General features: G+C 35.5%; 1 protein-coding gene across 4 annotated transcripts in view; it reads left to right on the top strand.

Annotated features, from left to right (window-relative positions):
• WDSUB1 (WD repeat, sterile alpha motif and U-box domain containing 1) overlaps nucleotides 1-13,200 on the top strand; it is a 72,911-nt gene that overhangs the window by 23,586 nt on the left and 36,125 nt on the right. For all 4 annotated transcript variants that reach the window (XM_040229149.1, XM_040229150.1, XM_040229152.1 and 1 more), the window contains 4 exons: nucleotides 8,101-8,134; nucleotides 9,407-9,447; nucleotides 9,528-9,634; nucleotides 10,588-10,764. In XM_040229149.1, the coding sequence (XP_040085083.1) occupies nucleotides 8,101-8,134; nucleotides 9,407-9,447; nucleotides 9,528-9,634; nucleotides 10,588-10,764 (359 nt within the window). The remainder of the gene's footprint in view (nucleotides 1-8,100; nucleotides 8,135-9,406; nucleotides 9,448-9,527; nucleotides 9,635-10,587; nucleotides 10,765-13,200) is intronic.

The raw sequence follows: 13,200 nt of genomic DNA, 5'->3' as shown, positions 1-13,200 counted from the left end.
CAACTAGAATAATGTACCTTTGCCAAGTCATTCTGGATAAGTGGAGTTTTACATTTTAACTGCTTTTGGAATGTGGTGCTGTTCTAGGCCACATTCAAATATTCTTCTGGATGTTTTTATTTTTAGTTTATTTGGATAAATATATAAGCAGGCGAATGGGTTGGAAATGTAAATTAGTGAAGTTTAAACATTTAATTTTTAAGAGAATTGAGAGATGCTTGAATCATACTTGATTAATGGATAGATAACCAGTTAGCTGGTCAATGATAGAGAGATTCCATTTGTGACTAAAAGTCATTGGTAAGATAGAATGGATACATATGATAAAGAGAGAGTCAGTGGGAAAAAGTGATTAGGATAAAAATACATGTGAATATAAGTGACTAGACAAGAAAAAAATAAATGAACAGAATAGGATTGTAGGACAGAACGTGTACTAAGGAAGTTGTATAGGGTATATATTTGGGATGACTATGTAAAAAGCAGTTTAGAATTTGTATATACAGATATTAGAGACTTGGGGAACAAAAAAGACATTGCAAGAAGCAGGGAATTTAGTAGATTAAAATATATGATAAAGAGGAGTAAGGGAAAATGAAGCTGGAAAATAGGTTGTAGAGATGATAGTGAAAGTCTCTCAGTCGTGTCCGACTCTTTGCAACCCCATGGACTGTACAGTCCATGGAATTCTCCAGGCCAGCATACTGATCTGGGTAGCCTTTCCCTTCTCCAGGGGATCTTCCCAATCCAGGGATTGAACTCAGGTCTCCCACATTGCAGGCAGGTTCTTTACTAGCTCCGTCACCAGGGAAGAGGTGACAGAGGATATCATTATAATTTCATGTAGTAGCTTTAGGAGAACTACTGAAACTTCTAAAGCATGTGTAACACACATTTCTTGGCTTTGGAAAATGGGTGAAGTAAAGACATCGTTTCGGACAGTAGTTCATTGTTTAGGAGAGTAGTTCTCATTGCTTTTTGGTCCTAGGATTCCTTGACACTCTAAAGTTATTAAGGACTCCTACAAAGAGCTTTTGCTCAACATATAAGGGTTACATATATTGCTATTCAGAAAATAAAACTAAGGAGATTCTAAAACATTTTTAATTTATTTAAAAACAATAATAAACTCACTGCATATTAACAGATCATTTTCCTTAGAAATAAAACCAAACATACAAAAGTGGCATTCTTTTATATTTACGAATATCTCTTCAATATCAGATTAGTGGAAAGTACATAGATTCTCATATCTGTTTCACACATTTCATTAGCTCTCAGGGCTATGATGGAATCATATGTCATCGAGCAAAATGTGTAGGAACTTTTTCTCTCCATCTTCCTCACATCTCTCCTCTGTTCATTTTCCTCTAGCCCCTTAGCAGAATTTGTATTTTGTTTCCTGCTTACTTCTCTTGATCCAGCCAGATAAAATTAATATTTTATGAATTAGCTTCTATTCCAGCAGGAAGAGTCTGTCTTTGTAATCCAAATGGAGGCTGCCTTTTTCCAAAATTCTCTGTTCTAGTAGTTAGAATTCTTTGGAAATCAGTTTGAGAATGGCCATCATTGTTAAAAGTTGAGTTCAAAAGGAACACCCTTTTTTCTTCTCGAGTGGAAAACTAATAAGAGAGAATACTAGGTAGACACACTAGATAACAGGACTGTAGAACTGCGGTCAACTTGCTTACCTGTTCTTGAATGGAATGTACCACTTCATACTTTGCCCGCAAGGGCAGATCAGAAAAAAAGAAAATCCAGGAGAGGCTGAGCCACATGGCCCAGTGTCTTCCCCAGACTTTACAGTCACATGTCATTCCTTTTCTGCTAAGCAAAGAAGGGAGAATACAGACCAGAAATCTTATTCCTGAAAGAGTGGGAAGTAAATGTTCCCCTCTTCTCAACAAGATGCTTATTTATGTTTTTTTCTTTTATAAATGTAGAGAACAGAATTTTATTGTCATAAATTAGTAGTAGCTTAACAACCACCCTCTCTCACTCAGCAATGACTATCGTGAGAAGGCTTAAGGTCACCTTTCCAAAACTCAAATTGTCATTTATTTCTCTGTACTCTCTACAACATTGTTAACAAAACTGTTGAACAAGTTAGTTAGCTGGACAGAACCCACATTAGTTTATCATGAGGGTTATCAGATATTACATGACTTGAAAAAGAGATGTCTTACGAAAACTGTAGTGAAATCTGAATAACCATGCCATATATTTTTTATATGTTTTTAGGCTAAAACTGCCAAGATGTGTACTCAGTATGGATCAGTTTTAATTTTAGTGCATTTATAGGAGATGGTCTAGGAAGTGTAAAATCCAGAAACACGGGTACTGAGTTTTAATCCCAGCCCTGCCATGTACTAGCAGTGCAACCTTGAACAAGTCTAGTTCCATATCTTCTCTCAGCTTCATTTCTCTAAATTATAAAATGGGGAAAATCAGAATACTTTCCTCATAAGATTGTTATGAAGCTTAACTAAGAAAATGCAGGCGAAGCATTTATTACTTATATTTGGGGCACAATAATTGCTCAGTCTAGGTATATTAAATGTATATTCCAGTGATATTGTTGTTCAGTCTCTAAGTCATGTCTGACTCTTTATGACCCCAGGGAATGCAGCTCGCTAGGCTTCCCTATCCTTCACTCTCTCCTGGAGCTTGCTCAAATTCATGTCCATTGTGTCAATGATGCCATCCAACCATCTCATCCTCTGTTGCCTCCTTCTCCTCCTGCCCTTAATTTTTCCCAGCATCAGGGACTTACCAGCGAATTGGCTCTTCACATCAGGTGGCCACAGTGTTGGAGCTTCAGCTGTTCGATATCAGTCCTTCCAGTGAATATTCAAGGTTGATTTCCTTTAGGGTAGACTGGTTTGATCTCCTTGCTGTCCAAGGGACTCTCAAGAGTCTTCTCCAGCACCACAGTTTGAAAGCATCAATTCTTTGGTGCTCATCCTTTTTTATTGTCCAACTGTTAAATCTGTACATGACTACTGGAAAAACCATAGCTTTGACTGTGTGGAACTTTGTTGGCAAAGTGATGTCTGTTTTTTTAATATGCTGTTGAGTTTGTCATAACTTTACTTCCAAGGAGCAAGCATTTTTTAATTTCATGGCTGCAGTCACCATTTGCAGTGACATTGGAGCCCAAGAAAATAAAATCTGTCACTGTTTCCATTTGTTTCCCCATCTATTTTCCATGGAATGATGGGACTGGATGCCATGACTTTTATTTTTTGAATGTTGAGTTTTAAGCCAACTTTTTCACTCTTTCACTTTCATCGAGAGGCTGTTTAGTTTCTCTTTGCTTTTTGCCATTAGAGTGGTATCATTTGCATATCTGAGGTTGTTGATATTTCTCCCTGCAATCTTGATTCCAGCATGTGATTCATCCAGGCTAGCATTTTGCATGATGAACTTTGCATATAAGTTAAATAAGCAGGGTGACAATATACATCCTTGATATACTCTTTTCCCAATTATTTTTATGTATTATTTTTTGTAATCCAGAGCATTGGGCATGTGTATAAAACGTAACATTAGTTTATCCTCTGATTTTCTGACTTCCGCTTTTTCTGGGTTAAGTTTTAGCTGTTGATCTATATTGAGGAACATTATGAAACAGCTCTTTGAAACTTATGTTCATTCCGGATGAGTTGTTGGGGATTATGTTTCATGGAATCATCTCTAAAAAGACTTTGTGGGAAATAATTCCTATAGATATCAGTCTAAACAACTGACATCCCTTTCCCGAGCATTTGGTTTGTGTTTCTGTCTTAAACTGTATACAGATGGTGTTTCCTTTTTTGAATTGCTATTGAAGAAGCTCAGAAACAGATTTGCAGCCCTTTAATAGCAAAGTGGACTCTTATGTTGTGACATCTATTTTGAATACTAATCTTTTTTTAAATATATGTATTTTACTGAAGTATAGTTGACTTACAACGTTTCAGGTTCACAGCAAGGTGATTCAGTTATACAAAACACATATTATTTTTGAAATTTTTTTCCATCATAGGTTACTACAAGATATTGACTATAATTCCCTATACTATACAGTAAATTTTTGTTGCACATCTATTTTTAATTAGAAATCTACCATTTTATTCACACTAAGTCAGACAAATGGAATAAAAATGTCATAATATTTTTAGTTAGGCAAAAATTCATAAGTTTTCTAAAATATTTATATTATACATATTTATATATATGTATACAAAAGCTTTTCTACTACACTTGCTGAAGGCTTGAGAAAGAACATGAAAGAAAGATGGAGAAATTGAGAACATAAGCTAAATGAAATGAGAGCTGCTGCTGCTGCTGCTAAGTCGCTTCAGTCATGTCCGACTCTGTGCGACCCCATAGACAGCAGCCCACCAGGCTCCCTCATCCCTGGGATTCTCCAGGCAAGAACACTGGAGTGGGTTGCCATTTCCTTCTCCAATGCATGAAAGGGAAAAGTGAAGTCGCTCAGTCGTGTCCGACTCGTAGCGACCCCATGGACTGCAGCCCAGTGCTGAATGTGAAATAGAAAAGTGAAACAGACTAGATAAAAGATTATCATATAGTCCAGTTGCTTTTAAACATGACTGCTCATTGGAAACATCTGAAGCTTTAGAGAAAAGCAATACCTGAGCATTTGTATTTTTTAAAAAATTTCAAGATAATTCTAGTACGCATCCGGATTTTAAAAAGTGATTACAGGTTTTTCTATTAGATCCTAGCTTTGGTGAGATAGAGGTCTATTATTTTTCTGTTGACCAATCATGATACAATGGTATTAAGTGAGTAATAGTTACATAATCACAAAAGTAAAAGATGTTTATCAGTTTTAACAAATCAATAGCCAGGTAAAAGTTAAAAGTACAGTTGCAAGCCATAATGGGAACATGATTAACCTAACTATATAAGATAATTACATACAATTCAGGGGGTCAGTGGTAAGTGTACGTATATGCACATGTTTTCATCCACCCAGCCAGTCTGTGTTTTTTTGGTGCATTTAATCCACTTATATTTTAGATAATTATTGATATGTATGATCCTGTTACCATTTTCTTAATTGTTTTGGGTTTACTTTCTGTGGGCTTCCCTGGTGGCTCAGAGGTTAAAGCGTCTGCCTGCAATGCAGGAGACCTGGGTTTGATCCCTGGGTCGGGAAGATCCCCTGGAGAAGGAAATGGCAACCCACTCCAGTATTCTTGCCTGGAGAATCCCATGGGCAGAGGAGCCTGGTGGGCTACAGTCCACAGGGTCGCAAAGAGTCGGACACGACTGAGTGACTTCACTCACTTACTTTCTGTAGGTCTTTTCCTTCTCTTGTGTTTCCTGTCTAGAAACAGTCCTTTATCATTTGTTGTAAAGCTGATTTGGTGGTGCTGAATTCTCTTAACTTCTGCTTTTCTGGAAAGCTTTTGATTTCTCCATCAGAGCTGAAGGAGAGTCTTGCTGGGTAGAGTATTCTTGGTTGTAGGTTCTTCCCTCTCTTCACTTTAAACATATCATGCCATTCCTTTCTGGTTTGTAGAGTTTCTGTTGAGAAATCAGCTGATAGCTTGATGGGAGCTCCCTTGTATGTTGTCATTTTTTCCCTTGTTGCTTTTAATATTTTCTCTCTTTAATTTTTGTCCCTTTTATTGCTATGTATCTTGGTGTGTTCCTCCTCGGGTTTATCCTTCCTGGGGCTCTCTGTCCTTCCTGGACTTGGTTGACTACTTCCTTTCCCATGTTCAGGAAGTTTTCAGCTATTACCTCTTCAAATAATCCCTCATGTCCTTTCTTTCTCTCTTCTCCTTCTGGGACCCCTATAGTTCAAATGTTGGTGCATTTTAGTGTTGTCCCAGCGATCTCTTAGGCTGTCTTCATTTCTTTTCATTCTTTTTTCTGTGTTCTGTGACAGTGATTTCCACCATTATGTCCTCTAGATTATTTATCCTTTCTTCTGTCTCAGCTATTCTGCTGTTGATTCCTTTTAGTGATTCATATCTGCTTGTTTGTTCTTTAGTTTCTCTTGTACTCTTCTGTAAGCAGAGTTGAAATTTTAGAGTGCCATAAAATGGTGGGAAAGGAGTAACAAAAGACTTGGCAACTAATGCATCCTTTATAAGGGAGAAAGGGGGGGTCAACGTGACAGGGCAGAGTGTGGTGGAATGTGAGTACTGAAAGAGTTCTATGTAGCAAAGGCAGGATATGTATAAACTGGGGCACCAAATATTTAGAGCATTTATTTGATATTGGTGCAGGTTCTATTCAGGGACTACTTTGAGGTTTTATATTTAGTAATTTCAAGGTATTTTATGTCTGTTTATAGTGGTTATAATTTTTTTCTTTGTCTCTGAAACCCAAATCTCAAAAACTGAAAACTATTTTTCCATAATAGCAATCTCCTTCCCTCCATATCTAATCAGTTATCAAATTTCATTATACCTCTTTCAAATAGGAGGTAAGTTTGAAGTCCTTTTAGTCTTTAAGGGTCTGCAGGTCTCTGCCCCTAATCTCTATTTTTCTTGTTCAGATTCTGTAGACTCAAAGAGTTCTTCATGCTTGGCCTTTTGCTTCTCAGATTCGTTTTTATTCCTCATCAGCAAGTGAACCTGTTTCATTTTTATTGTGTGTGTCTGTTGCCTACAGGATCATTTACTGATGATCTAGCTTCTCAAGTGATACACATCATTGGGATGAGTTAGTTTTAATTGTACTAGTGGTAATCTCAGAAAATAGAATTTCCTTTCTGTTTAAGGATGGTAAGAAGTAATAAAGTTTTCCCTAAGAATTTCAGATATTCCAGTTATAATACCTTATACCGTGAAGAATTGAGGATACATAGTGTCTTTGGGGCTTCCCAGGTGATGCTAGTGGTAAAGAACCTACCTGCCAGTGCAGGAAATGTGAGAAACACAGGTTTGATCCCTAGCTCGGGAAGATCCCGTGGAGAAGGAAATGGCAACCCACTACAGTATTCTTGCTGGAGAAGCCCATGAACAGAGGAGACTGGCAAGCTACGGTCCATCGTGTCTCAAAGAGCTGGATGCAACTAAAGTGTCTTAGCTCACACGCACACAAGAGTGTGTGTACATCATGTCTGGCTATGCCTATTAGCTGCTAATATTTTCAGTGTTTTTAGGCTGTTTTTTGATTTAGCATTTAATGCTCTAATTCTTTTTTTTTACCATCCAGAATGCATCTATACGCTTCTCACTTGTGTTTCATTTTATGTTTGAACAAAGTCTTAATTTCTATTTTGAACTTATGACAAAGATTCTATTGTCAAAATCCATTACCAATGCTATGAGATTACTAAATAAGGAATTTTCAAAGAAATATTAAGCCTTATAATAGGTGTGACTCCTGTGGTCAGACTGTAATCAGCTACTTTTAATAATAATAAAAATGCTGTTAAGATTGTATAGAGAGCAGTAACACTTGTTATGTTTTCTCACCTTGCAACATATGGTGGCATAACTGTATCCGAAGAGGGGAAAATACCACATACAAACACATTTATCTGTTGTTTTCGATTATGTAATTTGTTACAGTTTTGCATTTTTCTTTGTATGATAATTTTTTTCCACCACTAGAATAATCCCAGATAGTTGTTTTAATTTTTATTCACTGAAAGAAATCGTGTAGGGTCTAAATAAATTTTAGAATTACAGTTTTAAAAAATGAGTCACATACATACCGACTAGTAATTAAGGCACAGCCATGTCAATAATAAAGAATAATGCTATCCAGAATAAAAATCAAGTAGCAACTGATAGGTGTCCCTTGTAGTGGTTTTTCCCTTTGAGTTATTAACATCATATGAAATTATCTTATTTATTCATTATAAATGCTTACTCTGTCTAGGGCTATATAGTATAAATAACATGTGCTGGTGTTTAATAAAGTTTATATAACTTTCTGATAAATTTGGTATATGGCATACAGTTTTTTAAAATAAGTTTTATACAATGAAAAATAGACTCTATTCTGAATGTGTGCATATCAAAATTCCAGCCTTAAAAGTTATAAAATGATTTAAATATACAAATACTGTACTTCATTTTTGTAGAACTTTTCACTCATGATCCTTTTTTTTTTCTCTTAAAGATCAGTGGATAAGTCAGTTATAGTGTATGATACTGTAAGTACTTCACATCTTGTGTGATCTTTGTAAATTTTGTTTGCTTGTTAGGCTGCTGAATTTCAAGTTGAGTTAGGCAGGATAAGGAAAATGTTGGTGCCTAAAAAGATAATATGTACATTTCAGAAATGCTAAAATAGTTATGTAAGTAAGGTGTTGGTTCTGGGTCAAGCCCTGAAATATTTCAATAATGGTTTTAAGATAGACAGATATTTAATCTGATAAAAAAAAAAAAAACAATTTAAAGAGCACCAGTATCCAAAAAATCACTTTAAATCAGTTATTCTTAAACTCTTACACCAGGATTTCATAACAACAAAGGGTTATTTACTGGAGGGTAAGACTATACTTCTAGGTATCATTTCTAATATTTTGTTACTATATATTCAAAGGTTTTGGTAGGGCATAGCTGAAAGCTGAAAGTGACCCACTGCTTTAGAGTTGCAGCTGGGTTTAGAGACTAGTATAAAGAAGAGTAGGTTATAATGGATTTGGCGAAATGGGAGTTGTTAGATGCATGTGACTAAAGACTGGGTGGAAGAAAATGAATGTTTAATATACTGTGAAAATATTTTCCGCGAGAAATCACTGTTGAGTGGACCCTTACAGTGGTTGAATTTAGATTGTAGCTATGCCAGCAAATGAAATAGAGATGTGAATCATCAGAGTGAGTGTGTGGCAAGTAAGGAAGCTAATAAGTTAGTCCTGTTCATGGAAGTTCCAGTCACTGAGAGTTCTGGCAGGAAACGGGAAAGAGTACTCAATGAGGTGAAGTAGATCCTTACTATTTCTCAGAAAGCTTTCATGAAAAGTTTCACAGAAACAGCTAAAACATTAAATTTCCTCCATAAAATATGTATATGAGTCTCAGTTAAATACATTTAGATACTGGATGGCCAGCTAAGTGCACTCAGAATTGAAGTGATTAATTTCTACTCACTGGTCTGTAGTGGGTACAAGTCAAATGCCATAACAAAAATACAAATTATTTCATAGTTACTGTTAGTTAAAGACAAATCAGCCAGGACTATATTAATCTAAAATTTTTAGCAGACAGCAGTAGTAATAATTGAGAAAGAATAAAATAAGTACTTGATATTATTAGTTATAAATGCTATTATCCATGCATTGGATAAGTTTCAGCTTATATTAATGACTCAATAATATTGGAATACATAGAATATATTAACCATTCAGGTCAAGCAAGTCTTTGTTAGTAACTTTAATCTTGCCTGAGTAAATATAAAGCTGTTTGTTCTGCTATTTTTTCAGATTACTGAGAATATACTTCACACCCTGACTCAGCACACCAGGTCTGAACTTAACCTTGCTTTGTATTAATGTAATTTAAAAATTGGTCTAAGGATATATAATAGTTGTTTTTATTAACTAGGTATGTCACAACTTGTGCCTTTGCACCCAATATCCTTTTACTTGCTACTGGTTCAATGGACAAAACAGTGAAGATCTGGCAATTTGACACGGAAACACTTTGCCAAGGTTAGTAAGGATATCATGTTTAACAACAACACCACCATTCACCATTAAAATCAGAAATTCAGTAATTTTTTGACAAATTATTCATGTTGCTTTTTTCAATATAAAGCATATATCAAAAGTTAATATAACTTAAAAGTAATTTTAGAGAACCCAGTGTTAAAGTTAACCCAGTTGTCTATGTTAAAACTGTTGGTAAATGCTTTTGAGTGCACACTCAGTTACATCATACCTCCCATAGTTTTGTAAGCTTTATTTATACTCTGTACTGATTTTTCAGATATTAATAAATATAGCCTAGGACAAAGTAGAAATGATTGTTTTATCCCAGTGGTTTCATTTTTAGTTTCATTAAGCAGCATTAACACAATTTAGAAGTTTTATTTTTGTCACTGTCAAAATTAGCTAACTAGTGGTGCTGATATACAGATGACAGATTAAATATAATACTTCTGTCTGCTAATGCCAGTTTTATATAATGAAAAACCATTTTCTGGAGTGAAAAAAGCTCCAAAAGAGTAGCATTTAATTAAATAATGCTTTAATTATATGTAGTGTTTGATTAAAAAAATTTTTTTAAGATGTTAAAGTAGAAAACACAGATTTAAGAACATTTTGTTTACTTTTTAGTACAAAGTGAGAATCTTTATGTTGGGCTTCCCAGGTGGTGCTGGGGTAAAGAACCCACCTGCCAGTGCAGGAGACTTAAAGAGATGTGGGTTCAGTCCCTGGGTCTGGAAGGTCCCCTGGAGGAGGGCATGGCAACCCACTCCAGTATTCTTGCCAGAGAGTCCCTCGGACAGAGGAGCCTGGAGGGCTACAGTCCATAGGGTCACAAAGAGTTGGACATAACTGAAGCCATTTAGCACACATGCAGGAGAATCTTTATAAAGGATGTACTTTTGCTTATTATTTAACTTACCTTTTTGTTTATGAGTGTTCTTTTGTTTTTTAAGCAAAGATCCCAGATCAACCAAAGCAATTTACTGAAAATTGGTCAGAGGATGATGTCTCAAACTGGCTTTGTGCTGAAGGTTTAGAAGACCTCGTTGATATTTTCAAAATGAATAACATTGATGGAAGAGAATTATTGAATCTTACAAAAGAAAGTCTAGCTGATGATTTGAAAATAGGTAAGACTAGTGAAAAAAAGTCTTAAAAACAACTTTTAATAATTTACTATGAGATTGGTTTTAATTGCATTAATGGTTTCCTCTTAGTATTCTTATTCTAGCACATTAGTTATTCTGGAATATGCTTTTGTATAAAGAAGAGTATGTTTTTAGTAGATTATAGAAAAGAAATGTTACATACTATTTTTTAGGTAATTAAAGCCACCATGTAACTAATTTTTAAAACGTGTTTTTTAAGTTGCAATATAATTCACCTTTTTACAAGTGTAAAGTAGTGTAATAAGTGACTCTTAGTATACTATTCACAGATTTGTACAGCCATCACAACTGTCTAATTCCAGAACAATTTTACCACTTCAGAAAGAAACCCCATGCCCATTAGCAGTCATTCCTATTTCCTTTCTCTCTAGCTCCCGGCAACCACTAATCTACTTTTTGTCCGTAAGGATTTGCCTGTTCTTGACATTTCATATAATGTCAAGGCCTTCTGTGCCTGGCCTCTTTGCTTAGCATGTTCTCAAAGATTCATAAATGTTGTAGTATATATTAGTACTTCATTTTTATAGCTGAATAATATAATAATAATAATTATAAATATTATATAAGTTATCACCTTTTACTCATCCATTCATCAGTTGATTGAATTTAGATTGTTCTCATTTTTAAGGTTTTTTAAATTATGCTACTTTGAACATTCATGTACAAGTTTTATGTGGGCATCTATTTTGAGTTTTCTTGGATGTTACTGATTTATATCCACAGAACTTAACCAGAAAAAGACATAGTCTTTTGTAATTGGAGGCTGGGAGTGAGTGTTATTAAATTTCTTTGCTTAGAAAGAAAAGACCCTTACCAGCTAAACCCTTGGTGTGTGTAATGGGCAATATTTGACTATATATGCTTTAACTCTGAAAAAGCATCTGACTCTTAAGATGACAAATTAAATAGGCCATCAGCTCCCATACTCTTCCCTATCCCTCCCCTAGTCCTGGAAATGTTGTGTATTTGAGAATTGATGTAGTCTAGATACAAATACATCAAAAATATAAAACTTGTTCAGGTGGAATTGGTGGGTCTTATGGTAGCTCTTGGAGAAGGCAGTCGCAACCCACTCCAGTACTCTTGCCTGGAAAATCCCATGGATGGAGGAGCCTGGTAGGCTGCTGTCTATGGGGTCGCACAGAGTCGGACACGACTGAAGCGACTTAGCAGCAGCAGCAGCATGGTAGCTCTATGCTTGCATTTGAAGAACTGCCAAGATTGTTTTCTAAAGCAACTGTGCTTTTTTTTTTTTTTGTTAAGTAATCTCTTTCTTTAAAAAAAATTATTTATTTTTGGCTGTACTAGGTCTTTGTTGACTGCACACAGGCTTTCCTAGTTGCATTGAGCGGGGACTGCTCTTCAGTTGCAGCGCACGGGCTTCTCATCGCAGTGGCTTCTCCTGTTGCAGAGGATGAGTTCTAGGGTACTCAGGCTTTAGTAGTTGTGGCACATGGGCTTAGTTGCCTTGTGGCATGTGGGATCTTCCCAGACGAGCAATCAAACCGGGTCCCCTGCATTAGTAGGCAGATTCTTAACTACCGGACCACCAAGGAAGCCCCTCATTGTGGTTTTGATATGCATTTTTCTGCTGTCTAGTGATGTTGAACAGTTTTCCATGTGCTTGTTACCCATTTATGTCAAATTGGAGATTATTGTCATGTTAAACAGTATTAATTCTTCTAATCCATAAGCATAGGATATTTTTCTGTTTATTCAGATCTTCTTGTTTCAAAAGTGCTTTGTAATTTTCAGTGTACAAGTCATTTTTTTTTAACTGTGTAATTCAGTGCTTTTTCATATACTCATAGAATTGTATAAATTGTATAACCACTATATAATTTCAGAACATTTTTGTCTTCCCCAAAGAACCCCGTTCATTTCTCATTCTATCCTTTTGGCAACTACTAATCTATCTCTTGTAGAAATAAGATTTATCTATTTTGGACATTTTTTTGTAAGTGAAACTAAACAACATGTGGCCTTGTGTATCGGTTTCTTTTATTTAACCTCCAGGTTTTTGTATGTACAAGTACTTCATGCCTTTTTATGGCTGAATAATATTCCACTGTGTGGCTGAAACACATTTTCTTTATTCATGCATCAGTTGATGGACATTTGGGTTGTTACTATTTTTTGGCTACTATCAATAATGTTGCTATGAATATGTATGTATGAGTTTTTGTGTGAGTATCTTTTTATTTGCCTTGGGTGTATGATTAAAAGAATATTTTTTTTACTATTTACTATTTTGAGGAACTGCCAGACTGTTTTCCAGAGCAGCTGTGCTATTTTACATTCCCACAAGCAATGTGTGAGGTTTCCAATTTCTTCACCTCTTTGTCAACACTGTTTTCTAGCTATCTTCTTGATTATAGGTGTTCAATAGATGTGAAG

This window comes from Oryx dammah, unplaced genomic scaffold (genome assembly GCF_014754425.2).
Source record: "Oryx dammah isolate SB20612 unplaced genomic scaffold, SCBI_Odam_1.1 HiC_scaffold_27, whole genome shotgun sequence".
Taxonomy (NCBI): Eukaryota; Metazoa; Chordata; class Mammalia; order Artiodactyla; family Bovidae; genus Oryx; species Oryx dammah.
Note: the sequence above shows the minus strand (reverse complement) of the source record. Positions and strands in the feature narration are given on the sequence as shown.